Source organism: Dermacentor andersoni, chromosome 11 (genome assembly GCF_023375885.2).
Source record: "Dermacentor andersoni chromosome 11, qqDerAnde1_hic_scaffold, whole genome shotgun sequence".
In the NCBI taxonomy this organism is placed as follows: Eukaryota; Metazoa; Arthropoda; class Arachnida; order Ixodida; family Ixodidae; genus Dermacentor; species Dermacentor andersoni.
Window position 1 is genome coordinate 11,390,912 of NC_092824.1, and position 25,822 is coordinate 11,416,733.

The 25,822-nt window shown below is 48.5% G+C and overlaps 1 protein-coding gene across 1 annotated transcript in view; it reads left to right on the forward strand.

Moving 5' to 3' along the window:
• The window catches only part of LOC126517670 (uncharacterized), a 335,110-nt gene that overhangs the window by 167,694 nt on the left and 141,594 nt on the right, over window positions 1–25,822 (forward strand). The window contains exon 18 of the mRNA XM_055064291.2: window positions 19,086–19,164. Within this exon, the coding sequence (XP_054920266.2) occupies window positions 19,086–19,164 (79 nt within the window). The remainder of the gene's footprint in view (window positions 1–19,085; window positions 19,165–25,822) is intronic.

Genomic DNA, 25,822 nt, shown 5'->3' on the forward strand with positions numbered 1-25,822 from the left:
ACTAGTGGCACCCACGACGATAATGGAAGAGAGAATAGTCTGGGGGAATTTGACATCCCACAAGTAATGCCGGAAGAAGTAAAGAAAGCCTTGGGAGCTATGCAAAGGGGGAAGGCAGCTGGGGAGGATCAGGTAACAGCGGACTTGTTGAAAGATGGTGGGCAGATTCTTCTAGGAAAACTGGCCGCCCTCTATACGCAATGCCCCATGACTTCGAGCGTACCGGAATCTTGGAAGAACACTAACATAATCCTAATTCATAAGAAAGTGGACGCCAAAGCCTTGAAAAATTATACACCGATCAGCTTACTGTCCGTTGCATACAAAGTATTTACTAAAATAATCGCAAATAGAGTAAGAGAACACCTTAGACTTCTGTCAACCAAAGGACCAGATTCCATAAAGGCTACTCAACAATAGACGATATTCACACTATCAATCAGGTGATAGAGAAATGTGCGGTATATAACGAACCCTTATATATATAGCTTTCATTGATTACAAGAAAGCGTTCGATTCAGTCGGAACCTTAGCAGTCATGGAGGCATTATGGAATCAGGGTGTAGACGTGCCGTATGTAAAAATACTGAAAGATATCTATAGCGGCTCCACAGCCACAGTAGTCCTCCATAAAGAAAGCAACAAAATCCCCAATAAAGAAGGGCCTTAGGCAGGGAGATACGATCTCTCCAATGCTGTTCACAGCGTGTTTACAGGAGGTATTCAGAGACCTGGATTGGGAAGAATTGAGGCTAAGAGTTAATGGAGAATACCTTAGTAACGTGCGATTGGCTGATGATATTGCCTTGCTTAGTAACTCGGGACCAATTGCAATGCATGCTGACTGACCTGGAGAGGCAAAGCAGAAGGGTGGGTCTAAAAATTAATCTGCAGAAAACTGAACTAATGTTTAACAGTCTCAGAAGAGAACAGTAGTTTACGATAGCTACCGAGGCACTGGAAGTGGTATGGGAATACATCTACTTAGGACAGATATTGACCGCAGATCCGGATCATGAGACTCAAATAATCAGAAGAATAAGAATGGGCTGGGGTGCGTTTCGCAGGCATTCTCAGATCATGAACAGCAGGTTGCCATTATCCCTCAAGAGAAAAGTGTATAACAGCTGTCTTACCAGTACTCACGTACGGGGCAGAAACCTGGAGGCTTACGAAAAGGGTTCTACTTAAATTGAGGACGACGCAACAAGCTACGGAAAGACGAATCATGGGTGTAACGTTAACGGATAAGAAAAGAGCAGATTGGGTGAGGGAACAAACGCGAGTCAATGACATCTTAGTTGAAATCAAGAAAAAGAAATGGGCATGGGCAGGACATGAATGAATGAATGAATGAATGAATGAAATGAGGAGGGAAGGTAACCGATGGTCATTAAGGGTTACGGACTGGATTCCAAGGGAAGCGTAGCAGGGGCGGCAGAAAGTTAGGTGGGCGGATGAGATTAAGAAGTTTGCAGGGACAACATGGCCACAATTAGTACATGACCGGGGTAGTTGGAGAAGTATGGGAGAGGCCTTTGCCACGCAGTGGGCATAACCAGGCTGATGATGATGATGATGATGATGCATGGGATGAAAGCTTACATGGTGCCATGCCATCTCAGCATGCCCATTCTTTGCACATGTGGCACAATACCTCTAATGCAGAGTGTGCTGTGTGTGTGCTCAGCCGCACCTACAGCCATGCGCGGCCACAACGGAAACGTGCGGTAACTTACCCCCGTCCCCTCGCGCATGCTTTATCACGTTACTGCGGCCTCACTCCCCTCCCCCTCATCCCCTTCACTTACACAGAAAGCCGGCACTCGGGAAGCCACCAACTTTCTTGTCTCACCCTCCCACACTTTCACTCGCACCTAAAGCACACAGTGTGCAAGGCACGATAGAATCTTGTCGCACTTGGGCTTTATACGGAACCTGATGTGGCTCCACTTTGGTGGTCGCTCTTGCCGCGTGCACGGCTTGCGATTTGAGAGGTGCATTTGCAAGCAGGCGCTTGTAATTCAATCATCTGACAATCTGTCTCCGCAGAAGTTTCCATTTATTGTCTCAGCATTCTTTTGCAGTGACAGTGAAATTTCGTTATACATAAATCGCATACGCACTTCATTATATTGCGGTTATTATTCATTATTATTCTATGGACAAGAGTTTCTGAAAAGTTAAATACTTCGTTATCTCGAGAATTTTGTTATATTGAAGTCCATTATATCAAAGTTTAACTTATATATTGTGGTCTCCTTAACCCTTTGAGGGTCTAATTATTTTGAAAAAAACTTTCCCAGGTGGTCAAATTACTGTATTGCGGATCTTGAATGTACAAAGTGTATAAAGTCGGGCATAAATAGTAAAAAAAAAAAATAGGAACAGTATTTTGGTGTCAGCGTCACTCAGAACTGCAAAATGTTCAATGGTATTTCAGAGTGTGGTACTCCTTGAAACACGAGTCTACACACAGCGCCTTATCACAGTCTGCACACCTAAAATGCGTGTCTGTTCTGCTCTTGGAGCGACGAGTTGTGTTGTTGCACACATGACACCTCTGCGTGCGGCTGCCTTGGGCAGAGGTCTGAGGCACCTTCTCGCGTAAGCGCGTTGCCACAGAGAGCGAGAATGCCTCGCTAGCAGCAGTGATAAACAAGCTAAGAGCAGCGCCAATCAAGATAGAAATCAACTTCTACCGCCCCTGCGAGAGCGTGCCGGCAAAGAGAAAAGTGATGTTTCGCGCACCTCCGTTGCGATCACGCGGCGAAACCGAAACCTCAAAAGGGGTGTTGCTGCAGTCTGCGCGACGCACTGAAGCTAGAAATCAGTTTTGTTTATCTCCCCAAGAAGGTAGCACAAATTTCAAACGCTTCTTGTAAGTCCTAAGAGGTGGCAGCACCTGTCAGAAAGCATGCATTGTCATTATGGCGCAAAATTTCAAACGGAGGGTCAAAACCATACCCGTACGGCAAAGACCTTGCGGGACAGAAAACCGCCGCTGTACATGTACGGCAGAAACCTTGAAAGGGTTAAGCTATGCTCGTGGTGCGAGATAACTTAAGGAGATTGAGGGTTGAGGGTTGAATTGAGGGTTGATAGCTTGAGGGATGCTCTGGTATTGCACGCGCTGCACGACCACCCTGGGTTCGAGCACTCCGAGCCGCCATGCATACAGGGCGCCGCGTCTGCGCCTGCTCCAGCCTGGTCCATGTGCCGACACACCATTGTGTGCACCCTGCCGGTCCCAGCTATGGGGGCAAGCGAGGCTGTGCACGCAGCAAGCGAGCCCCTAGGCGAAGCTCTCGAAAAGCAACAAGGAACATTTATTAAGCTGGGATTCAGTACATACACAAGTTTCAGCTACACGTCCGAATAAACATCTAATCGCAACGCAATACATGGCCAAATAGTCTCCGGTGGCCACTAACGGCGCACTGTGACAGAGAAAACAAAGAAAAAAGAACCCAGCATTAAGAGGCGGCCTATTCTTCGGCCAGCGCCTGCCATCGCGCACCCCTCAGCAGAGAAAATGAAAATAGAAATAAAGAGAAGAACAGACTGGGGCACGATCAGAAAGCACTGCCTCAGGACATCGAGATGACGAAAGAGTGCGCGCACCCACCGAGGCCAGGACCCCAACGTGCCGAAGAAACCATCAGCCGGCAGACAAAGAGGCTGCCACTGGCAGAGAGGAACACATACGCATCTTCTGACGCCCCGATGTAGTCTCCTCGGGCCCCGTCTTGTATGCGCGTACGCGGAGTGCATGCAATAGTTGCCCGAATGCCACCAAAAGTTCGGCCAATGCATGAAACCTGTTGACCTTCCCGTAGGCGGGATGACAGCCAAGTTACAGTGTTTTATGACCCGCTGCCATCCTGTCCAGGCAGGGAGGAGAGGGATGCGGAACCCCATGGAAACACAACGCAATGAAACGACGCCACACAACCACTGCAAGTGCTCGAAACCCCACATCCCTCCCCCCTTAAATGCCCCCTACCAATGCAGAAAAAATACAAAGAACAAACAAAAAGCCATTACTATGCGACACCGAAGATATCCACTGGCAGCTAGAACCCAATATCACCAGCCTCCAAAAATAAATTTAAAACAATAGCATGAAAGGAAAAAAACAACCCATTAGGATAAATTAAGTAGGTAGGTCTGAGGCACACAATAACAATCTACGTGAACCCATGCTTCAACACGAACATGGGCAATAAAAGCATCCACCAACAAAAAAGAAAACAGTAACGATAAAAGGACAATGATTGGATGCACAATGACATCGGACATAAATGCAAAGAAGTGAAAATAAGATAACATCATCCTGTCATCAACCCAGCAAAAGAAAATGTAAACATTACAAAAGACATACAAAAACAAAGCCCACATGGAAAATCTCTCGGAAGTCCAAGCACCATGCCCACATGCCATGCGTGTCACTTCACGCCACTTCAACAACGTCTGGCAACGGCCTCTGGTGCCGGTGCTTCTGGCAGTGCCCGCTCCATGGTATGTCCGTGATCCATGCCAATCGTCATGATTGTGAAGCCCAATCCACAGCTTCGCCATCGTCAAGCCTCCATCCAGGTCGACATTACCCGTTGGTGCAGCGCGGCAGTGAAGACGCACATGAAACATTCTTGGAGTGCAAGACACATACATACAAATAAGTGAGCAACATAAAAGCAAGACAAATACCCAAGGAAATACATACACAAAAGCCATACGAAATGGACTAGGTAAAACACAGAGAAGCAGTGAATAAGGGAAAGCAGCCTGCCTGATTTCGGCAAAATGGATTGCTGAGAGTTTTTTGAAGAGAAATTATTGGCTAATCCAAAGCTGTGAATTCACATAGGCAAGCCTCATCTCAGTATAAATAATTACTCCGTCCAAGTTCAGCCAGATGTGGTCTTCACTAGCCCAATGACATAGGACTTCGGCACTAGCGAAAGTTCCTTCCACAGATACACATTGTTCATGCTGCAACACCAAGCAAAATAGATTTCCACGACGAGATGTCTGTTAATGAACAGGTGTGGAAGGTTCGGCAATAGACGAGAAGTTGCTCCACAATGGGCCAATTAAGTCGCAGAGCGAATCTGTAACAATCCTTCCGGGTTCGTGAATGAGGGAGGGCTCGAGACACCCTCTGTAAGACATATGCTCTGCAGCATAGTGGTAATGAACGATTATTGACCACCAAGCAGCTGTGCTCGTCGGTGTTTATTGGTGCGGTGACCAATATTGCCCACCGAGCCTGGCAGGCCATCGAGCCTAGCAAGCCAACAAAGATTATGCCCGAGGGGGCGTCACATGCTTGTTACACCCCCTTACTCCCAGTTTGTTTGTAGACAACAAGAAAACGTCCAAGTTCAAAGGACGAGGCTCTGCCTCCGTCCTAGCCAGGTCAACAGTGCCTGCTACACAGGCGAGTAACAGTCTGGTGGCCTCCGCGGTCGAGTACTCCACCTGGGCACTGGTGTTGAAGGGCCAGGTGTGGCAACGCCGGGTGCTGCCTGAGCCAGCCTCTCTCCGTCTGGAGGCTCCGCAGTGGCCGGCCTTGCAAGTGGTGCCGGACTTGACAGTGGTCCAACGCGTGCCGCACCACTGGCAATGCTTGCTGCCTCCGAGCTGGACGGTGCTCCACTGGAAGTGACTGGTGTTGCCACTAGTCCTCCTGCGGGCTGGAATTCTGAAGTGGCAGTTGAGGGTGCTAGCCAGGTCCCGAGGTGAGGCCTAACATGGTTGGCGTGTTGGTGCCATGTGGCCCCATCTGGCATGCAGACGAGCAGCGATGAGGCACTGGCAGGTGACACCACCTGTCCGGTGAACAGGGTGCGCCAGGACGAAAGTTCCTGGCAAAGACTGGACCTCCCGACTGCGGCAAAGGCCCGGCACGGCACCCTCGGTCAGCAGCCAGCTTCTACTTCAGCTGCTTCAGGAGCACTGTGGATCGGAGGTCTGGATGCAAGACGTCCAAGGGTGTCTTGACCATCCGACCCAGCAGGAGATTACAGGGGCAAGGCCAGTGACATCGTGGGGCGTGGTCCTGTACTGAAACAGTATCCAGGCAATCTGCGACCAGAAATCCCCAGTTTGGCTCTTCTTGAGCTTGTCCTTGATGGTTTGCACCACCCGATAGGCTGCACCATTCGAAGCAGGGTGGTATGGCAGAGCCATCATCCGGGGGATTCCATTCTTCGTCAGCGAGGCCAGGTACTCTGTACTAAGCAGGACCATTGTCGGATGCGATGACATCTGGCAACCTCTGGGCGGCAAAGACCTATCGTAGCACTGCAATGGTCACACCTTCTTATAGAGTGGTGACCAGTAGATCCTCCACCCACTTCCAAAAGGCGTCCGCCACCACCAGGAAGTAGTGGCCCTTGAAAGGCCCCCCAAAATTCACATGCAGGCGGGACCAGGGTCTCTGTTGGAATGGCCAGGGGGTGATTTCCACATGGCATGAGGCCCACTGATAGTCCTGGTAGACTTGGCAGCTCTGCACCATGTGAGTGATATCCCGGTCCAGGTGAGGCCACCAAATGTAAGACCGGGCCACCATCTTGGTCTTTTCCACGCCAGGATAATCAGAGTGCAGCAACTGCAGGACCCTGGACCGGAAACTTTGTGGGATCACCACCCTGGAACCCCACAGTAGGCAGCCCTGCTGCAAGCTCAGCCTGGTGGCCTTGTGGCTATAGGCCTGCTAAACCAACTCATCCCCACGGGACACTGCCTTGACCACCTGAGACAGGACTGGGTCCCGGCTGGTCGCTTGCGATACCGCAGATCTGGAGAATACCTCCGGGTACACGTGCTCCAGCATGAACACTTCAGCATGTTCTGGAACAGCACCAGGCAGGCACCTCTGGCAGGGGCAGGTGGCTCAGGGCATCAACAGGTTCCAGGTCCTTTTCCCAGACGGTAAACCAGCTGGTAACTGTAAGCTGCCAGCCTCAAGGCCCAGCGTACCACTCAAGGTGATGCCTGCACAGGAACTTTCATGTCAGGCCCCAGCAGCCCCAACAGCAGCTTGTGGTCCGTGACCACCTCGAGCTTCCGGCCCCACAGGTACTGGTGGAAGCGTTCGACACCGAACATGAGGGCCGAGCCTTCCTTGTCCAGCTGGCTGTAGTGTTGCTCTGCAGCATGAAGCCGACGAGAAACAAACGACACAGGACGTTCCTGGCCATCCTTGTCTCGGTGCGCCAGGAAGGCTCCCATGCCGTACGGCGACACATCTACGGTCAGGACGACAGGCTTGTCAGGGTCGAAGTGTACCAGCACTGGAGCCTTGGGGATTAGCTCCTTGCTGTGCTGGAAGGCCCGGTCCTGCTCCTTCCAGATTCATTGCTGACCATCTCAAAGCAGAAGATGGAGCGGCTGTAGATGCTCCAACAGGTTCGGCAGGAAACTCCTGTAGAAGTTGATGAGGCCAAGGTAGCTCTGAAGCTCCTTCTTGTGTTGGCAGTTAGGCGCCTTTAGTACAGCATCAACTTTGCGGGGAGCCGAGGCTAGGCCAGCCTGGGAAATGACATGTCCCAAGTACACAACACTGGGGGCCAGGAAAATGCACATTTGCAACTTGAGCTTGAGTCCGGCATCCTGCAGTCATACCAGGACGTTGTGCAATTTCTGCTGGTGGTCCCTGTCGTCGCTGCCAGTAACCAGGATATCGTCCAAGTACACAGCCGCGTGTCTCATGCCCGTGACGAAATTGTCCATCTCCCTCTGAAATATGGCTGGGGCTGAGGCCACGCCAAATTGTAAGTGCGTGTACTGGAAGAGCCCCAAAGTTGTCAATATTGTGACATAATTCCGGGAGGCATCCTGGAGCACCAGCTGCTGGTAAGAATCTCTGAGGTCAAGCTTGGTGAACTTCTGTCCACGGGACAACGCTGGCCAGTGATCTTCAATCCGGGGCAGCAGATACTTCTCGACGGTAGCGACAGGGTTGATCGTAACCTTGAAATCCTCGCAAATCCTGACACTGCCGTCTCACTTGGGGACTGGTACAATGGGAGCGGCCCATTCAGACGTCTTGACGGGCACCAGGATGCCCTCTCGCTGTAACAGTTGTAGCTCCTGGGTGAGCCCGTCCTTCAGGGCGAACTGCAGTGGGCGAGGCTTGAAAAAAACGAAGCCGGGCTCCCTCAGTTACATAGATGCCAGCCATCGTGCCGGCAAATGTGCCCACCCCTGGCTGGAACAGGGACTTGAATTCGGTCAGGAGGCTGGGGATGTCTCTCACCACATGCAGGCTGTTTTCCTGGTATTCTGGCAGACAAACGCCCAGTGCATGAATCCAGTTTCAGCCCAGCAGCGTCGGCGACGACCCCTTGGTTAAGTAAACGGGTAGGGTTGCCTCCCTGTCCCCAAAGCGAATGCTGGCCTGGGCCTGACGCTGGACCTGGGAGAGCTACCTGGAGTAGCTGCGCAGCATCACGCCCAAAGCCTCGATGGACACGCCGGGGAAGGTACGCTTGAACTGTTTCCCGGCCATGTCTGACACACTGGCCCCTGTGTCAAGCTCCATGGAAATGGGGTGCCTGCAGACTTCGACGGTCAGCATGTACAGCGACACATATGACAGAACATGTTCTGTGTGCCACATGTTGTAAATCGACGGGTCATCAGCCACAACATGGAGCCTGCCCGCGCAAGAACTCGAGCATGCTGCCGCAAGCCCCCGCCGCGTACCCTTGCAATGTCTACCCTGGCCGCAGGCTTGCTACTGCTGCTGCTGCTGTCCACTGTTCGTCCTCCTCCTTCGGTATACACGTGCCAAGTGCCCAGTTTTCCCACACGTGAACCATTGTGCTTGAGAGAACTGGCACTGTGAGGGGGAGTGGGCACCACCACAGCGACCGCAGGTACTTCCCTTTGTTGCCAACTTGTTGACCGGCACTTCCGCCGACAGTGAGCCAGTCGCACGTACAATCTCGCCGGCGTCCTTGGAGGCAGCTTCCATTGCCAGCGCTGCCTTCACAGCGTCCTCCAGCGAGGGGTCGGGAAGCTCCAGGAGTCAACGTCTGCATGGCAGGGGTTGTTGATGCTGCAGACGAAACAGTCCCGGAGCAGTGAGTCCAGCTGCTGCCTGAAAGCGCAGGCTCTTGCCAAACCTCGTAGAGCAGCGACGAACTGCCCGAGGGTCTCTCCTTCCCAGCGGCGCCGGTTGCTGAAGCGGAAACATTCCATTTGTGTGGACGGTGCTAGGTTGAAATGCGAGCGCAGTATTGCTAGCAGCTCACCCAGCTTCTTAACATGCGGCATGGCTGGCTTGAGAAGGTCGAGCAAGAGACTGAAGATGCGGGTCCTGCATCTGGCCAGGAAAATGTCCCACTGTTTGGCCTCAGGTGTGTCGTTTGCCCAAAGAACACGCGGACTTTCTCCTCGTAAACTGGCCAGATGGACCCATTTCCCTCGAACGGCTCGAGCCTTCCATACAGAGGCATGGCGACAGCAAAGAGGGGTGGTGTTTTGCCACTCATGGCGGCGTAGGACGATTCGTGGATACTCGTCATCAGTTTCACAATCCGCCTGGGTTCGTGAACGAGGGAGGGCTCGAGGCACCCTCCGTAAGGCACACTCTGTAGCGTGGTGGTGATGAACGATGACTGACCGCCAAACAGCTGTGCTTGTCGGTGTTTATTGGTGCAGTGACCAAAGTTTCACACCGAGCCTGGCAGGCCAACGAAGATTATGTCCGAGGGGGCATCACACGCTTGTTACAGAATTGATTTTAAAAAAAAACGTGGCACTCTGATTGGCCGATACTTGTTGGAGTGATGCTGAATCACATTTCTGCGACGTCGGGGTTTACCACCTACAATGCAACTCTCGCATTGCAGGGTTAGCGGGTGGTATGCGATCTTCATTGGCCGATCTCGTTGTGACCTCACAAAGTGAACCCTCCGAGGGCGACAGCGACACAAGCTGTATCCGGCCTCTCGCACCTGTTGCAATACCAGCAACGTTACAGCGCTTTGCCTCCCTGAGGCCGTCGCATAACTATGTACAATTATTTACAATACGGGTCACTCTGCGGTCTCTTCAGCGCTCTTCAGGTCGTAAAAAAGAAAACTATTCCTACACCCCAGTTTTCATTCCCTCGGCAGGTTCTCCACCCGGGCTGTCCTCCTCGTCACCATCGCGGGGTTGCGGAGGAGCATCCCCTTCTGCATGTGCGACGGAGTATGTCCGGGGTGCTCGCCTCTTTGCTGAGCAGGCTCGTTTTGTGGCCTTTGTCTCTGTTCAGCAGTTGTGCTGCAAATTTCACCCCTCAACTGGTGGTGTAGAGGGTACCACCACAAGCTAGTCTGCCTGAAAAAGGACCTCCAGTGACATGGGGCATGAAATAGTGTGTCAACTATTACGGTTTGAATTTTAGCAAGGAAAGATGTACATTAACTGAAAACTGCCGGGCAGGCCACTGAGCCGAGCCATCAATAGCAAAACATGCATATTTTCCTAATTTGTCATCCCTAGAGGCACTGTTCCTGCAGATGCCAGAATTAGCAGCTGCCAGAATGGTAATGACATTAGAGACTCAAGGAAATCGGTCGGACTCACTGAATTGTGGAACATATGGGAGAATAGAATGGTCAAACAGAACGCTCTGCTGCGAACGCAGAGCGTTCGCAGCAACACTTACCTCAGCAATGCAACAGCTCGGATCTTGGGTGACCAGAGGCTCATTAGACCCCTGGCCCCATGGTATACGCCAGTTTGTGGTCTCCTCACGCTACGCTCACGGCGCGCACACACTGATATCGCACACCGGATGACCACCGCCGGTTCGAGCACTCCAAGCCGCCATGCATACAGGCCGCCGCCTCTGTGCCTGCTTCAGCTTGGTCCATGTGCCGACATGCCACTGTGCGCGCCCCGCCGGTCCCAGCTATGTAGTTTTGTCCGCACTACAAAATATGCAGTGCGGACAAAAGTAGTACGCAAAACAGTTTTGTGCAGCAGTGTTCACCTTGTGAACGGCATAGTGCATAAACATAAACATTACATGTGATTAAAGTAGTGACTTGTGCTGGACATAGACATTGTATGACATTACATGTTGCATGTGATGGAAATAAACACAATTGGACGCATCACAATTTGCGTAGAATTTATTACCCAATTCACTAAAGCTTCGTTTCACAGATTCAAATATGGGCATTGGATATGCATGCAGTCAAACCCACTTATAACGATACCGGTTTTAACAATATATTGGTTATAACAATGAAAACCTGCTGCACCGCCAACTTTTGCATGTTTTCTATGGGGAAATAAGCTGCTCACTAAAATGTCCCCATGCCAAAGTCTGGGTGCTGGGTGTCCGTGCTGAAAGGTAATTGAATGCGAAATCCTTGAAAAGAACAAAGAAAAAGTGAAATGCGAGCCGTGGCACAATCGCCCGCCACCCAAACTGCCGCCATGCGCTTCTCTCCATGACAGTCTCCCGTTGCCTTTGCACCCCTCCAAGTACGGATGTGCTGCACCCATAGCCCTGCGCCATGCTACCCTCCAAAACACGAATAAACCCCGCCAACTGTGCTGACAACACTGCCGGCGCTGCTCCCAGTTTGCTCGCTGGGCACTCGCAGTTGGTTCTTTATTCTATATCCCTAATTCTGCACAATTCTGCTAATGGCTCAGATCGACCTCTCGGCCTTCTTTCAAATAAATTATCTATCTTTATCCAACACAGTTATAACAATTATCGGTTATAACAATTGAATTTTCATGGCATTTGAATATTGTTATAAGGGAGTTTGACTAATTATTTTTCTGAATCATGCATATGTATTTCGAAACTCAAAGGCAATAAATTTAAGAATGTTTCACTTGATAATGCTCAAGCAATTAAGTGATGTGCTAAACAGAGGAGGACTGTGAAGGAAGGAACACAAGTGCAGTAAAAACATTGCTGGCACTCAGCTGCTTTAAAAGTAGCCTTTCCTGTGTGTGTGTGTATTATATTTTTGCTTTCAATTAATAAATTTTATTTTTACACTTACAAAGTGAGGTTTTATTACTGCTGTCATGTTTTCTAAAGGTCCATTGAAGAGGAATAGCTCCATCATGCTAAACAAGATTAATAACATTAGATTTGCAAAGTTGGTAATGCAATTGCTATATGCAGGAAAATAATGCAAACCATGTCTGAGCATTGCAAAACATCATAAAATGTGTAACTGCTGTTCAAGAGTAACCATTTGGTAATGAAATTTGGATGTGACCAGTAGTTTCATTTATGTAAAAGCAAATGAGTGGAATTATGAGGAAAATGTAAAATTTGTGATCGATTGAGCCTTAACCTTTTTCAGACGTGTTGGGCCCATGCCACCATGCGAAAATATCTGCTCCAGTCACATGTTGCAAAGCACCTGACATGCACACTTGCTCGCATTCCCCACTCATTTGGGTTGGTTGTGCCATCTCTCGGCAGCCTTTTTCAATTACGAATTGCAGTTTTTGTTGTCTCCAGATGAGGGCAACAGTTTTTCAGATGCACTTGGAGGGATTTCGATGCACAATTTGTGGTGCATGCTGCTGGACGTATGGCAACGTATTTTGCCCGAGCATTTTATGGACAGAACTCGCATGAGTTTAGCGAGTCCAATGACGATTTTAGCGCAGAGGATGTCGCCTTCAGATGGTCATCAAATGTCCTCGGATGACAGCACATCGGAAGACACTGACTGTGCTGACCCAGGATGCAATGGTTTGTGTGGTGATCGCCTACAGTGTGGTGCAGGCAGCTGGAGACTGTGCGTGACTTCATTTCAAGATTTCAAGAATATTCCCTTCACAGTGACAAATCGCGGCTCAAAGGTTGTTTTCTCCAATCTTCACAGTGAGCTTGATTATTTCGAGCTGTATTTTACCCATGAGCTTAAGGGAGAAATTGTACAAGAAGTGAATCGGTATGCAATGGAGAACAATGCTTCATGAATGCTTGGATGGCAAGCCACACTTCATACATAAGAATTCGAATGGTAACAAGGACTGCACTGTGAGCAGCGATATAAAGAAGTAAGGCAGCATGAAGGAGACTGTTTCCTACATGCAATGCGGGAGGGAGCATTATCATACTGTGCTCAAGTACTGCTGACAGCTAAAGGTATTGAGAAATCTTTCTCAAATAAATCCCCTAAGTGTTTTTTTGTACCTGAGAATTTCTTCTGCATTTTTTCGATTAGTTTATTCATTTATTTTATTAGATTCGAAGACGAATTGAATAGGACATTATTCGACTCATTATTAAAAAGTTTCTAGTATTCGCACACCCCTAAAAAACCAAGGTAATATGTGCTGTTTGTCTTGAATGTGAGGTTGTTTGTCTGACCCGCGAAGGGGAGCATTACATCGTGGTAGGTTGGCAAATCACTTCTGTGGAATCCCACAAGGTGGAGGGTGTCATGAAAGGGAAAGTTTTCATCCACCCAAATGTAGCACAAAGCTACAAAGAATCTCATGCGGGTTTCTCAGAAAGAAAACTTCGCTGTTGAGGAAAAATTCATCCTAGTCTAGGGTTCAAACCCGGTACCAATGCCTTTCTGGTGCGGTTGCTCTACCATCTGAACTAATCAGGAGGCTAGAGGATGTCAGCATGAGAGTTAACTAGCCGACAACTCAGAGCTCAGAGACATGGCTGCAAATCAGTTATGGGGAACCCCACAAGGTGGAGGAAGCATTATGAAAGGGAAAACCGAATGTAGCACGAAGCTGCATCGTGCTAATACATTCAGGGGGACGGCAGTTTTCCCTTAACTTGTACAGTGGAATATCGATGATACGAATCTCACGGGGTCACAAAAAATATTCCTATTAGCCGAAATTCATATCATTGAAACAATTAAAACTAGCTAAATTAAAGAGTTGGAGGTGAACTCACTCAAGCACACGTATGCAAACAGCAATTATTTCTTGAAGAAAAAGTCTCTAATGTCCTTATGCATCTTTTTCTTTGTCAGGTCACTTAGCAGACTTTGTTCAAATCCGTAAAAATGTGTGCACGTGTCGTCGGTGATTTCATCGCATGCAGCGTTTCAGCCGCCAGTCGTGGTGCTTCGTTGTCGCCCACGTCTAACACAAAGAACGCGGCCCGAAGCACAGCAGCTACTCTGTCCGATGGAATGCGGAATAGGAGGAAAAGCAACAAAAGCGCCACCGCTTCAAACTCTTCGCGCCCAGTCGCGGCCTTCGCGCTGTCCGGCGCCGCGTCCACGCCTTCGCACCAAAAGAGAAAGGGAGAAATCGTGTGACTGCGCGCTGTTCTCTTTCGCGGCCGTCGGTGGGGCGGCGTTTATTAAGGAAAGCCTTTAATGGCTCATGCTCGCAGTCACGTCCGTCCGTGTGCTGGAATTGTGCTAACTGTGGCTTCTCCTCCACGCAGCGGCACAACCTCCTGCACTCCTTAGCAACCAGCGTGCCGGTGGGGGGCGCAGCTGTGCATAGCAACCGTGACATCACACAATAGCGGTAGAACGATCGAGCGCATCTCAGCGGTGGCAGCTGCACCGCGGCTCCTTCTCCAGACGTCTCGTTGCAGTCGAGTGAGTGAGACACATGGCTCTGAAGCGGCCCAGTGATTCCACGCCAAGCGGTTCGGGGAAGTGGCAGCAGACGCCGGATTCCCCCATCACCAAACGCCAGAAGAACAAGGAGCGAATGCGCATGTGACGACTGAACATGTCACCAGATGCGAAAGCAAGGGAGGCAGAACGGAAACGCCAACACCGACTGATTAGATCGCTGGGTACCAAAGGCAGGGAAGCAGAACGAAAGCGGCAGCAGCGACAGGTGATATCGCCGAACACCAAAGCGAATGAATTGGAGCACAGACGGCAGCAGCGACCGGCCATTTCATCGAACAGCAAAGCCAGGGAAGCGGAGCGCACATGGCAGCAGCGTCTGGCTTTCGCCTAGCACACTTTAGGATTTCCAGAGTGTCTTCAGTAATTTTCGTATCAACCAAAACGGGTCGAAAATTGATTCGTAACAACCGTTCTCTAGCAGGTTGCAAAGTAATGGGGCCCGGCCGGGACCACAGAAAATTTGTATCATCCGAAAATTCGTATTAGCCGTGATCGTATCATCAAGATTCCACTGTAGTAGGGTGTGCTGTTTCGTGACCTTCTGTGCTCTCTTTGACGCTTAGGGGAAAAAACAGCGGCGTTCTAGAGTTCGGGCAAGCCATGGCCAAGAAAAAATTACACTTGAGACGGCTTACATGTGGGAATGCGAAAGCATTCTACAGTTTGTAGACCTCGTGACATATGAATACGCTCATTTTATACACTCGTAACATAGCGCCACCTCCTCATTGGCTGCTGCATTACGTGCCCAATGATGCATGTACTAGGCCATGCTACGGTTCTAGTCAACCAGAACCGTGGAGCTGCCATGGCGTCAGGAAAGCGTGCTCGTCTCATCCCAGAGGCCTAGTTTCGATTCCCACCCAGACCGAAATTTACGAAATTTTATTTTCAAAGCCGTTAATTTACTTTGTTTACAGTAACCTCCCTGAGAAATTCGACCTCGCAAATGCTCTACCGCAACGGTGGCCTAGCGGTAGAGCATCCGCCTCGTATGCAGGAGGTACCGAACTCAAATCCCGGTGCCGCCGGAAACCCACAGGTTTTGTTTTAATGGGTAGAGATGTTTTCTGGCCTGGTGCTTCACTCTCGTGGGGGTTCACATCTCAAATAGGGGGCCCAATACAGATTTACGCGCTGTCTCTGGGCACTTAGTTGTCCAACCGATGGGCTCGTTAAAGAGCATCCGCTGCAGCTGTGGGAGGCAAGTGCTGTTGCTGGGTACCTACCAGTAAAATACGTACCAGAATGCTCCCAGCCTGGTGCTCGGCCATTATGGAACCTCAACGCTTGGAAAGGGGTGTTTGCCCACAAACCGAAGGCGTCCCCACCTCTATAGGTGCACTTGGGGCGCCACATGGGAAATGGCCTCCATGGGAGCAGTGCAAACATCACCCTTTCTTTTTTGTGCTTACGAGGGTTTCAATGGAAGTTCAGGGCGCAGGCTCCTTTTCCACATGTCACACCCCTAAAAAAAGCCAAACGCCAGGCTTGTTCTCAAGGATTGTTCTGAAATGGGTACACTTGTACCCATTTGAGAACAAGTGGGTGCCCGACAATGGTGGGAATCGAACCAGAACCTCCTGCAGCTGAGGCGGACACTCTACATCTGGGCCACGGCTGTGGTGTCAGCCATTTTTGGTGCCACTCATTGCAGACAACAGCACCGGCTTTTCTGCCTCGTGGGACACATAATGCTTTCGCATTAAAACGGTTCCAGTGATGCAACGACAAGGGAGGAGTTGTGGTGTGCTGGGGAGGCACATGAAGGAGGGCATTGCGTTTAGTTTACCCCCGTGAGTGTAATTCTAGGCAACGACAACAGCACAGACAAGACCCCTGTGGTTGTCCCCCAAGAAGTTTAAAGTTGATCTTACCTTAAAACACGTGGATCTGCGATTTGCACGGACACCCATGGACTCAAGTTAATGTTTTATCTCGACGATACTCTAGAAAAGTTTATTACTGCATCTCACAGTGGGGATGCAATCTACCACATCTTTGCCTCGTGTGTTAGGTGCCGCAGTGCGTACGAGTATGTTTCGTCAGTCACACCGGCCGATGATTGTGCGTCCTTGTATCTTGCTCTCGTCAATGTGTCCGCCTTTTCGAACGTGCACTTTTATTCAATTGCCTCCCCTCGCCACTCCTCCCCCTGGAAACTCGGTGTATTTTATTGTGATAGCAATTATAGAGACACTCCAGGTGCATTTTCGTTGTCGATGTCGCCGTAATGTCCCACTTTGGCGGTGGGTGCGTATGGCGCGGCCGCGTGGGCCTTATCTTGAAATAAAGCAATCTGCGACGAGTGCTAGGTGCGCCAAACACTTCGTGTAGCTTCGTGTGCACTGTATTCCTGCCACTTAGCTCACATTGAAGTGAGAAGCAGCATGAAGGTAAATTCGCTCGCTGCTGCTGCCACTCTTCCTCATGCCAGCATTCTGACAGCTATTGTTCGCACTCATAGAATGAAATGTGTTTGTTCGCCCGTGGGTGCGTGAAACCATGCTTGTTAATTTAGTTAGTAAGCAAATGTTTACGTGTTTATATGGCCAACAAAGCTGCCATCCTTGCTTTGTAGAGCTGTCCACTAATTTACTATTGTGATCAATGCTTCGCCTTTCATGCAAAACTGTGACTTATTATTGTTAACAGAATTTTTAAATGTCACCTGTGACACGTAGTGTAATTCTACTGCTTGAGCTAGATTACTCTCGGAGGCAGACATTATTTGCACAAGAAATGAAAGGGCATATTTGACTAATTAATAAAATCTCGCTAGTTAACATTCAAATTAATTACTTTTATCCACATGTTGCAATTTGTGAATTGTTGCCAGTGACTTTAAAGTCGTACCTACTTGAAACGAATTCTGTGGATTGCACCAGTTTCAGGATATGGGTTCCCAAAGTTTGCGACGCAGTGTGTTGGTGTTCCGGTAACTTTGGCAAGTTTGACTGCACTTATTTCAAAATTGGTGCTATAGATTAAAGATTCATTTGAAGTGGATGTGCCTTGCGAGTTCACTGGCTTCAGTTTATTACAATATACACGTTAAAGTAATTAGTTTAACATTTAATGAGTAAGATATTGTTAGTTATTAAATTATGCTTATTGATTTCCAGTTTAAGTAATGTGTACCTCTTGAGTATTCCAGCTCAATAAGTAGATTTGTATTAAATGTCATAAGCAATTTCTAAAAATATATGTTAATGTTAAAAAAAGCACTAGGTATGTTCGCTTTCATGAGCAGCAAAAAAGACACTGTACACTTGTACATTCCGTGACACTGCTTTGAGCATTAAATAAATAAATAAAAATAAATGGGCTTTGAACTCACACTTTCTCTTTCAGTCAAGGCTACTTGTTTTCAGCTTCAGTGGACGCTGTGTACAACTTCCAATGTGACCTTTGATTACATCAAGAAAATGCGCACCTAAACTAGCCACAAAAGCCTCACTTCGTTTAGATGCCAACACTGCGTTGGGTCTGCATAATATTTTTTTGTTCTTTTTTACTGGGAAAGTTTTTGCAATGCTGAAGAGGTGACCAGAGTCATCAGATGTGTCTCTTGTGCCAAAATGCACTAGATGAATAAAAGAGCAACAGCTCTATTCCTCAAACTGTGCACACAGAGCCAGGGGTTGAGGACTGCCGCGTGCATCAACATGTGCCGTTGGCAATTAAGTTAACCTATATTATTTACGACGAGAAGTATCCGCCTTCTTTATCGAATGCTAGCACTGCGAACCGGGGTGAAAATGAAGAAAGCACAAGTGCACAACTACAGACATTCGCCAACACAACAGATTACGTCTGCATGACACATACGATAGCTACAATAACACGACAACAAATGTTTGTGTGCAGAGGATCGAGTAAAAAGGCAAGCAAACTACTACATGCTACTTGATTGGTTTGCAGAATAGTACTTGCACATGAGAAAATCCGAGGTTTTTTTGTACACCTCAACAAAAATGTGCGTTTACCACGGTTTTGACTGCGCGGTGGCTCTCTCAGTCGCGAGCATACAATCGAGGTGCTGTAAACACAAGCACATCTAGACAAGCATAGGTGCAAAACTTCCTGAAAAACACTATCTAAGGCATTATGAAACCAACAGATAATGAAAACAAGAAAAGCATAGATGAAGTTATTTGTAGTTTTGCTTAAATTGTAGCATAGAAATGATAAATAAAAAGAAATTAAAGTGGACAAAAAGACACCTTGCAAATGGTGGGAGCACGTGCCCGGCAGCACGAAGGGGAATTCACTCACCGGTGTTGCCAGCGTTCTGACAGCGAGTGTCCGAGGTCATCAAGTGAGATGTGTTTGTGTTTGCCTGTGCGGCCATGGCAATGTGCTTGTTAATTAGCAAGTTTACAGCAGCTGATAGCCTTACTTCATATAGCTGTCTAATAATGTGCTGTCACAATCAGTGTGCTGGTGAAACTTCTTTTTTTCCAGCCGGACATCCTCTCGGGGGATCTTCCTGTTTGAAGACGAGGACGTAGTGTCCGGCCCATCTGCACCTGTTCTTGAGAAGGTAATTTTAATTGTTGCGAGGCCTGTTTGTTTTTTGAGGCCAATACAGATAAGTGCGCATGCCTGGGCTCCTCAAAGACTTCCATAACCACTATTTTGCATGTCAGTTGGCTGAGAAAAGAGCGCCTGTTGCGCTTTATGTAATAATGACATAGATCGTTTTGTTTGCATTATGCACTCAGCTTTTGTGCTGAGACTTATTATTAGCATACTCTGTTCCGCTATCGCGAGAAGCCAGCTGCGCATGCATGGTCTCTACACCACTGTACGGCTGCCAGTTATTTATTTACAGTGTAGACCACTTATAACGTAAGCCACCTGGATGTTTGCCTCCGTTTAAATTTACAAACATTGAGAGGTTAGCATCTGAGGACCCACGGTGCTTGCATGAAACAGACAAACCCATTGGACCACAGATATTCAATGAACATTCAAAGCATATCTTACAATGGATATTTTGGTTACTTTTGATATTTTGATGTCCATCAAATATCCCCGGAAGTCGTGATGACTTACTACGGATTTCCGTAGGATAGTTCAACACATGAAAAAGCACATCCATCATACATTAAAATCGGATATTCGCATATCCATGGGACATTTGAACATAAACGTTTCCTATGCAAAATGTCCAGTGGATGTCCTAAAAAAGTATACCTTTATGACATGCACTCGAACCTCGTTATAACAAAACTAGATATAATTAAATAATGGATATAGCAAAGTAAGTTCATTCCCTCATCCTATTCCCATAGAGATCCATGTATTTAAAACCTTGTTTTAACGAAGGGATTTTTTTTTTATTCATAGCTCAAATACCCCATTTGGGGTTTTACATGAGGGGTGGGAATATTTAGATAACATTTTCAATGAATGCCTTGAACGATGAATGACTGGAGTGGCACACTGCTTCGGCAGGTAGATGATTCCAGCCTTTCACTGTTTGAATGAAGAAAGAGCTAAGATGAGCAGTGGTGCGAGCTGGAGGGGGATAAGCAGCCTTTGAATGGCTATGACGGGGGAATTTCAATGCACAGGCGTGATGTCGGTCTGGTGAAACAGCGAGTGATAAAATTTGTTGAGGAGGCACAGTCTTGCTGTTTTGCGGCGGTGCTCAAGGGTGGGAAGGTTCAGAGATGACTGAAGTTTAGTGATGCTAGTGTGGTAAGAGTAGTCAGAATGAATGAACCTTGCTGCATGATTCTTTATGGATTCCAGTGGTGTTGCCAGGTTAGATTGGTGTGGGTCCCACACTGAGCATGCGTATTCCAGTTTGGGTCGAACGATTGTTAAATATGCGAGTAGTTTTACTGAGGGGGGAACAAGTTGTAGATTATGGTGCAAGTAGCATAGTACACGATTGGCATCATTGCTAATGCTGCATATGTGTGAGGATTAAACGAGGTTATTGGACAAGTTAATGTCTAGGTACTTATATGAAGTCACAGCACATATTTCTGAACCGGCGATAACGTAATTAGCTGAGATAAATGATTGGCAACGATGGAAAGTAAGTAGCGATGTTTTTTTTTTGAAGTTGAGGGACATTAGCCTATTATTACACCAAGTTTCAATGATGTTAAGGTCGGACTGGAGAGTACGAGAATCAGCGTCATTAGTAATAGGACGATAGATTACACAATCATAAGCAAATAAACGAATTTTGGAAGAACAATCTATCGGTAAGTCGTTAATGTATATTGTCCTGCCAATGGATATAATGAGCTAGGTTCGTCTCTGAAACCAAAAAATACCCCATCATTTGCTGCAGCAGTTCAAAACTCCCCCATCCCCGCATCGAATACAAAATCGAGCAACACTGGTCTTTCTCACCACCGCGTGTAGCTATGCACCTGCGCATGAGCACCAGTTCACTATCTTGCTTCTCCACTGATCCCTCTCTCCAGTGCGTGCCTGGCTGCGAGAGCTGCACCACACTGCGCGGCGGTGTAAAAGATTACTGCATTCACTTCTACTGCGTGGTGCAGCTGGGCATCTCCTCCAAGATCTCCCTCGCGCATTCTTGGGGATCGTGCGAAAGCCTGTGCGAGTTGTGCCATGCTGCGCGGCTAAGCACGGCGGTGCTTGAAATTAGTGCATTCGCTTCTCTTTCACTACGGCCCCGCCATGCAGGCAGCCGTCGCCGGACCTGGCCTGCGAGGCCTCTCCGGCGCAAACTCGGGGGTCACGCCCATGTCATGCATTCACTTCTCCTCCTCCCTGCAGCGGGCCACACAGGCTGGCTGCTGGGCGTGGCCTCCCAGATCGCATTGCCACCGGTGCATTCTCAGAAGCCACGAGCTAGCCAAGCCAATTTCGCTTGCCACTTCAATCACATGGTGGAGCGCCATGTTGTATGCTGCTCAAACGCAATGAGCCATGTGGAAAGCAGACACAAAAGACCATCACCGTGGAACAGAAGGCAGGAATCTAAAAGCAGTTGCATCAGGGGCCTAAAAAGTTGCGTGTTGCACATGCAGAAGATAATTTTGTTGTTCTATTAAAATTTCATTGTATGCGGGGCCCTGTACCGGTTCCGTGGGCCACAAGGCAGCTCCTTATTTCCATGTTTACAATCGTACACCCAATTTGCATATATTGCAGTAAATGGCAATAGTGTATATAACGAAGTAACGAATGTAACGAAGTAATTTCGGCCCCCCTTCAACTTCGTCAAAAAGAGGTTCTTGTTTTTATTTTATTTACTTAAACAAACATCTGTAGACGGTTGTTATGGCTGACCCGCTCCTGGTTCCTAATTTGGAGGAGATCGTAAAGTTCCTAATGAAGGATGACCCCGGAGCATGTTCCGGTTTCAGCATGGACGTGGAAGATTTGTTCTTTTCCCTTCCACATTACACACTACTGCAGTGTATTCAGGAATGCATTGAGGAGCAAAATTCTGAGCGTGTATTTCAAAGTGAATTAGGAGTTAACACTGGATCCTTTCTAGAACTCCTGTCTTTTTACCTCGGCAACACGTACAGTGAAACCCCGGTTATACGTCCCCCGATTTTATGCAGTCCAGTCCAGGCGAAGTCCCCATAGAAGCAACGCATTAAAAACCCCGGTTATCCAATACAATTTTACGCCTGACCAGCGTTATACGACGACCCTCGCGAAGTGCGGAATGGAACAGTAGACGAAAGAAAAGTGCCACGGGTCTCTTTCCTCGCTCCGTCTCTCCGCATGTGGAGCGCTTGACACCGCTCGACCAGTTCGCTCCGGCGCAGCTTTCTTCCCTCCCTTGTCTCATCGTTCATTTCTCTCTCCCCTACCAGCAGCCGCCCGCGATGCTCGCTGTGCTGAAATATCGTAGCACCTTTTATTCTCCGCAATCACTTTCTCCCTCTCTTCCCGGTGGCATCGCCTCTCATCACGCTGGGGGAGCGTTTCTCTCCTTCCAGTTTCCCAGCAGCAGATCGCCAACAAGGTAGCGCGGAGCAACCTAGGTTTATCACATGTGTTCTTCGTCGTAATCCTAGCGACCAGCGTTCAGCGGAGGTATTGAGTTGTGTGGAGCAATGCGACGCACAATGTCCCGAAAGCGGACAGTTCTGTCGCTCGGCGATAAGCTGAATATTATTGAGGAAGTGGAAAAGTGGCATGGAGCCACAAAAGCCAGCATTGCCTCGGATCTTAAGATACCCGAATTTTCGCTTAAGACGATCCTGGCAAACAAAGGGGTGATATTGCATAATGCCAACAAGTTCGGGCTCAAGCAGGAAGCAGCAAAAGAAGAACAGCATGAGAAGTTAGAAAAAGTTATCGTCAAGTGGCTGCACCAAACACGGAGCTCTGCAATCAACGTCTACGGCGCCATTCTAAAAGAAAAGGTGTCAAACGGGTGGCTGGATCGCTTTAAAAAATGAAACAGGATTGGGTACAGCCGCTCCTGCGGAGAAAGCACTTCCGTGGACGTTTCGACGGTGAACGAGTGGATGGAGTTGCTGCCAGAGATGATTGCTGCATACAAGTCCTGCGACGTTTTCAATGCCGATGAGAGTGGTATTTTTTACCATATGCAGCCCGAGCAAACCCTTGCGTTTAAGGGTCACAGCTGTCATGGTGGCAAGCGTAGTAAAGAGCATGTGATGGCACTATTCTGTGCTAACGAGGACGGTTCCGAGAGGCTGCCCATGCTGGTTGTTGGAAAGTTTGCAAAGCCACGGTGCTTTAAGAACTTGAAAGCGCTGCCGTGCAGCTACAACTTCAACAAAACGGCGTGGATGACGTCTTCGCTATTCAGCAAGTTTTTGCAGCAGGTGGGTAACAAAATGGGTACTAAGGTGAGGAAAATATTGCTTTTCATGGACAACGCACCATGCCACCCACCCGATACGTCCAGCCAGAGGAACATAAAGGTTTTTTTTTTTTTTTCCGCTTAACTGCACAAGCCGGGTGCAGCCGCTGGATGCAGGCATCATTAAGTGCGTCAAGCAAGGGTACCGGAAGCGGTTAGTGCAGCGTCGGCTGGCGGCTATGGAGCGCAGCGAACTTTATCTGTCCACGCGACGCCTCAGAGGACCTCCTTTTGGACGTTGCCTAACTCAAGCGAAAGCTCTTGGTTCACGGATCAAACAAGGTCCAAAAGAAACTTACCGACTTTTTTTAAAGTTCGCGCTGGCTGGCGGGAATCACAGCAGTGGGCAGTGGAGTGCCGTAAAGGTTCGTTTGAATAAAGCATGATTGGTACCTGTACCTGTACTGGAAGTGGTAAGGGAATACGTCTACTTAGGGCAGGTAGTGATCGCAGATCCGGATCATGAGACTGAAATAATCAGAAGAATAAGAATGGGCTGGGGTGCATTTGGCAGGCAATCTCAGATCATGAACAGCAGGTTGCCATTATCCCTCAAGAGGAAAGTGTATAACAGCTGTGTCTTACCAGTACTCACGTACAGTGCAGAAACCTGGAGGCTTATGAAAAGGGTTCTACTTAAACTGAGGGCGCCGCAACAAGCTATGGAAAGAGAAAGAGAGTGAGACAACTTTATTTATCCCATCTTAAAGGGAAAGGAAGTGCGGGAAGAAGGCGAGGGAGGTTATCCTACTCGCGGTAGGCCTCCTCTACCACCTCAGCCCACCTCAGGATAGCTTCCTGAAGTTCGGGGTTGTAGCTGCGCATGGCAGCCTCCCACAGCTCCCTACTACTTAAAGCTCTACAAAGGTTAGGGGGAGGGGAGTGGTTCTTGCATTGCCACATAATGTGGTTAAGGTCCGCTCTGCTAGCAGGACAAAACTTGCAGGCTGAAGTAGGGTATATTCCCGGGTGAATTTTGTGACGTAAGGCAGGAGATAGAAAAGTGCGAGTCTGTAGTTTACGCCATAGTACCTCGTGTATGCGTGACGACCGAATCATTAAAGGAGGGAGGGTTAGGCGACCTAGGCGATAATGCCCGCAAATGTCGTGGTATGTAAGTAATCTGTCTTTGGAGGTGAATGCTGGAGGGAGATTATTGGCGTCTGAACCGTCCCCTGCCTGTGCTCGGTTCGTGAAAGCTCGAGCACTTAGGTGGGCCGCTTCATTGCCGATTAGGCCTGCGTGAGCAGGTGTCCAGATTAAACTCAGAAGTTGGGCTGGCGGATTGTGAGATAGAATGGCCAGGGCTGTCCTGCAAACCCTACCCGCTCCAAAGTTGTGTATGGCAGTTTTGGAGTCACTTACTATGACATAGTAATTAGGTATTGTTGCGGCGAGTGCCACCGCCGCCTCCTCTGCCTCCTCCGAAGAAGAGGCTATAATGGATGCTCCCGTCGCAATACTGCCAGTGGAGTCAACGACTGATATGGCGAATTTGTGTCCACACGGATACTCTGCGGCATCGACATAGAGCACGTCTTTGTAGTTAAATAACTTTTTCTGCAGGGCTTTAGCTCGTTGTTGCCTTCTATGTTCGTGATGAACAGGGTGCATATTCTTAGGTAGAGGAGGGATATGAAAGTGCTCATGTATCGAGTGGGGAATATTGAATTTCTCATTGGTCATGGGTGCTGGGGCAATACTTAGGGAGTTTAGGATGTGCCTACCAGTGTGGGTGTTCGATAAGCGCTGGTATTGAGCAGTCAGGTGGGCTTCTGCGAGCTCACTAAAAGTATTCAAGGTACCTGTAGCCAAAAGTCTCTCAGTAGAAGCTCTACTTGGCACTCCAAGGGCAAATTTGTAGAGTCTGCGTATCAGTGAGTTAACTTTATCTTCCTCGGCCCTAGTTAAGTGGAGATAGGGTAGGGAGAATGTGATTTTACTGACAGAAAACGCCTGTACCAGTCTTAGCAATTCTGCCTCGCGGAGACCTCCGTGCTTATTGCACACTCTTCCTATTAGCCGTGTGGTATGACCTACGCTGGCAGTAACCGTTTGAAGTGTATACGTATTGAGTCTGTTAGATTGAATGTGCATGCCAAGTACACGGATCTTGTCTACTACGGGAACTTGCTTCCCGTTAATGTTAATCTGAATGTTCGGCGTAACACGTTTATTTGCGGATAGAATTAACAGCTCAGATTTGGTGGGCGAGCACTCGAGGTTCATGAACCCGGCTCTCGTAGCCACTGCGTCTGCAGCCTCTTGTAAGGTATCTTGAATGTAGCCATCCGAGCCACCCTTAATCCATAGGGTAATGTCGTCTGCATATAAAGAATATTGGAGATCCGGTATT